The sequence below is a fragment of the Amphimedon queenslandica genome, unplaced genomic scaffold, assembly GCF_000090795.2.
Source record: "Amphimedon queenslandica unplaced genomic scaffold, v1.1 AMPQUscaffold_13472, whole genome shotgun sequence".
NCBI classification, from domain to species: Eukaryota; Metazoa; Porifera; class Demospongiae; order Haplosclerida; family Niphatidae; genus Amphimedon; species Amphimedon queenslandica.
The window spans coordinates 1-3191 of record NW_003546292.1 but is presented as its reverse complement, the minus strand read 5'-3'; the positions used below and the strand labels follow the sequence as shown (position 1 = coordinate 3191).

The 3191-nt window shown below is 32.7% G+C and overlaps 1 protein-coding gene across 1 annotated transcript; it reads right to left on the bottom strand.

Annotated features, from left to right (window-relative positions):
- Nucleotides 1-506: 506 nt before the first annotated feature.
- Nucleotides 507-2589, bottom strand: LOC109580908 (nuclear pore complex protein Nup205-like). Its single transcript, XM_019994486.1, has 3 exons — nt 2443-2589; nt 946-1069; nt 507-807 (listed from the first exon to the last, which is right to left on the bottom strand). Exons 1-3 carry the CDS (start codon nt 2536-2538, stop codon nt 659-661), a joined length of 369 nt encoding a protein of 122 aa, XP_019850045.1. The 5' UTR covers nt 2539-2589; the 3' UTR covers nt 507-658.
- Between the last annotated feature and the right edge of the window lie 602 nt (nt 2590-3191).

Here is a 3191-nt window from a genome sequence, read left to right as displayed (position 1 = left end):
GCATTAGCATTGAATTGTTACATGTAGGTAAACCATATAGCTAAGTTTTGGTGATTGGTGGGCATATTTGAGGCCATGTTCCATGGAGCATACACACAAAAAGTTCAAATATATGCAGCTCCTTGTAAGTGGATTGTCAAGTTCCTCAAAAATTGGGCCAAAGTCCCTGTACTATAGCACAGGATAATTTTAAAAAATCACCAAGGAGAGGATTCACCATTTTAATAATTTGTTTTGATACATATACATGTTCTTAAGTTGTGTATCAACTTTGAGCTGATTCCGATCAAATTTAGATTTGTATTAATTTTTAAAGTCGCTCAAACAACCAAAGACTATAGCCTTTGGTCTTTGGCCAAATTTCATAAAAATGACTAGGAAAGAATTTTCCATTTTTATAATTTTTTTATGATACATATACATGTCTTTATGCTGTATATCAAATTTTGAACTGATTCCGATCAAATTTAGATTCTTTATGAAATTTTAAAGTCACTCCAAATTCCTTGTACTGTATTGTAGTGCTTGTCAGCTCATGAAGCATGCTGTTTAGCTCACTTAGCGTGCTTTGCAAGAAACCCTGATTGGCTTAAATTAGTAAAATTTCCCTCTCCAAAATTACCAGCTATATACAGTATAACAAAAACTCCAATAAAACTCAAGTGATTAATAAACCTTGTAAGTTTCTGATTGGTTTGCTTGAGAACTGACTAATGGATTGTTGATGATATTCTTCTGTTGGCTGGCAGTGAACTAAATAAAACTGAAGATGAGACCAAAGAACTGACAACAAATGCTCCACAGTGTCTAAAAATAAAAAGTAAAAAATTAAAAGCAAAAAATAAGAAGTAGAATCAGATGAATATATTACTGAAAGAAAGTAGGCATGCTATTTTATCCAAAACTCAAAGCACAAAATTTTATACTCTTGCAAATTATACTTACAAATAAAGTGCTTCAGTTGTTGCTGCTTGTTTGAGACGAGTCTATTTAGAACTGACTTGAGCTGTTGGTGTAATTGCAAAGGAGAGAGTTGGGCAGTATCATCAGTAGTCACATCAGAATAAAGCTAAAGTAAAAGAGGAGAGAGAGAGCAGGTAAAAAAAGAAGATAATTCGGAATCACTTCCAATTTTCACATGTATATGCATATTTATCAGAAAATGTAATATTATTCTCTCCTAGCAGTTTTTGATAAAATACCAGTAACGCAGTCTCATTACTTATTGGAAAAAACTATGAGGTAGATATACTGTATAAAGGGTAATTTTGGAGGGAATTAAATTTGGCGTTTTGATAGCCATTCGCCAAAATAAAAATCCGCCATTTTGAGCCATTATACGCATGCTCAATGGCACATGGCCACAAATTCGCCAAATTAAAATATGTCAATCACCAAAATTTAGCCCCTCAAAATTTACCCACTATACGGTAGCCTTTGCTTTTTTCAAAAATTGGTAAATTTTTAAAAATGGCCGTAACTTAAAAAAATTAAGTCAGAATCAACTCAAAATTTCTACACACCATAAGTACATCAATATGTATCAGAAAATGCAATAAAAATTGGGGGTGATTTCGGAGCCATTTTTTGGAAAAAACCATAGCCTTAGGTACTTTTCAGAATTTTGGCATTTTCTTAAAATGGCTGTAACTCAAAAAATTTAAGTCAGAATTAACCCAAAATTTCTACACAGCATAAGTACATCAATATGTATCAGAAAATGCAATAAAAATCGGGGGTGATTTCGGAGCCATTTTTTGGAAAAAACCATGGGCTATAGCCTTAGGTACTTTTCAGAATTTTGGCATTTTCTTAAAATGGCCGTAACTCAAAAAATTTAAGTCAGAATCAACCCAAAATTTCTACACAGCATAAGTACATCAATATGTATCAGAAAATGCAATAAAAATTGGGGGTGATTTCGGAGCCATTTTTTGGAAAAAACCATGGGCTATACTTTTCAGAATTTTGGTATTTTCTTAAAATGGCCGTAACTCAAAAAATTTAAAGTCAGAATCAAACCAAAATTTCTACACAGCATAAGTACATCAATATGTATCAGAAAATACAATAAAAATTGGGGGTGATTTCGGAGCCATTTTTTGGAAAAAACCATGGGCTATAGCCTTTGCTTTTTTTCAAAAATTGGCCAATTTTCAAAATGGCAATGACTCAAAAAATGTTTTTTTTGGAAGCAGCTCAAACTTGCTACGTAGCATAAGGACATCAATATGTATCAGAAAATGTAGTAAAAATTTTAGAGCCAATTTTCGTAAAAACCATGGGCTATAGCCTCTGCTTTTTAAAAATTGGCTCGTTTTTTTATAAAGCCATTTTGTGATGAAATGCTTTAACCAAATTTTATAATCAATGTTGGGATCATATTTTTAATGAGCACATCTGGTCAATAGGCACATCTTAGGGTCCTACAAAGTGCCTTACTTGCTTCATTTCTTCTGATGTCATGTTCTTCAATCCTTCTAACTTGCTCTCAAGTTGTCCCAGTTTCTCTCTCACATTAAAATACTCATCACTCATTCCCTCAAGGCTAGAGACCAGGACTGCTAGGGACAAACCAGATGAACCTAAAAAACAACAAAATAATAACACTAATACGGTAGTATAATAGTAATAATAATATTCACATTAACTACCCTGTATAACTTTGTATACAACATCAAATTTGTCAGGCATTTAAAAATTTTTGCTCTACGTAGGTAGTACACCGTTTTATAACAGAAATGACAAAAATTTATCAATACAAATTAATTTTGGTAAAATTTTTGACTGACAAAAATTTAGAGCTATGTGTATGTGGTATCCAGAGACCATCCTCTGTGGTGTTACAAGAGGAGTGGGGGAACCAAAATACCATATATTTCACAGGGATTTAATTTCGCTAATTTCACGGTTTTAAAAAATTTGTGAAAATTTTTATCTATGACAATCATTTTTTATCATACTAATAATAGTAGGAAAAAAAGCAAAAAAATTTTTTGTGAATAGGGTTGAAAGGTAATTTTGTGAAATATTCCCCCCCGGGGAAATATACCCCCAATAGGAGAATTTTGGAGTCTATTGAGACAGTGCTCTATAAACACGAGGAGGAGACTATTTTTATAGCAAAAATAACAGTTGTTACAGGTGCTAATAAGCCTGCCGAGCAACCCATGATAGCCTCACCAATATTT

Excerpts from the sequence above, each read along its gene's own strand:
- LOC109580908 (XM_019994486.1), bottom strand. The coding sequence starts at position 2,538 with ATGAGTGATGAGTATTTTAATGTGAGAGAGAAACTGGGACAACTTGAG. Across the intron at positions 1,070-2,442 it reads CATCAGAAGAAATGAAGCAA|CTTTATTCTGATGTGACTAC; the intron begins GTAAGGCACTTT and ends CTTTTACTTTAG. Across the intron at positions 808-945 it reads ACAACTGAAGCACTTTATTT|ACACTGTGGAGCATTTGTTG; the intron begins GTAAGTATAATT and ends TTTTATTTTTAG.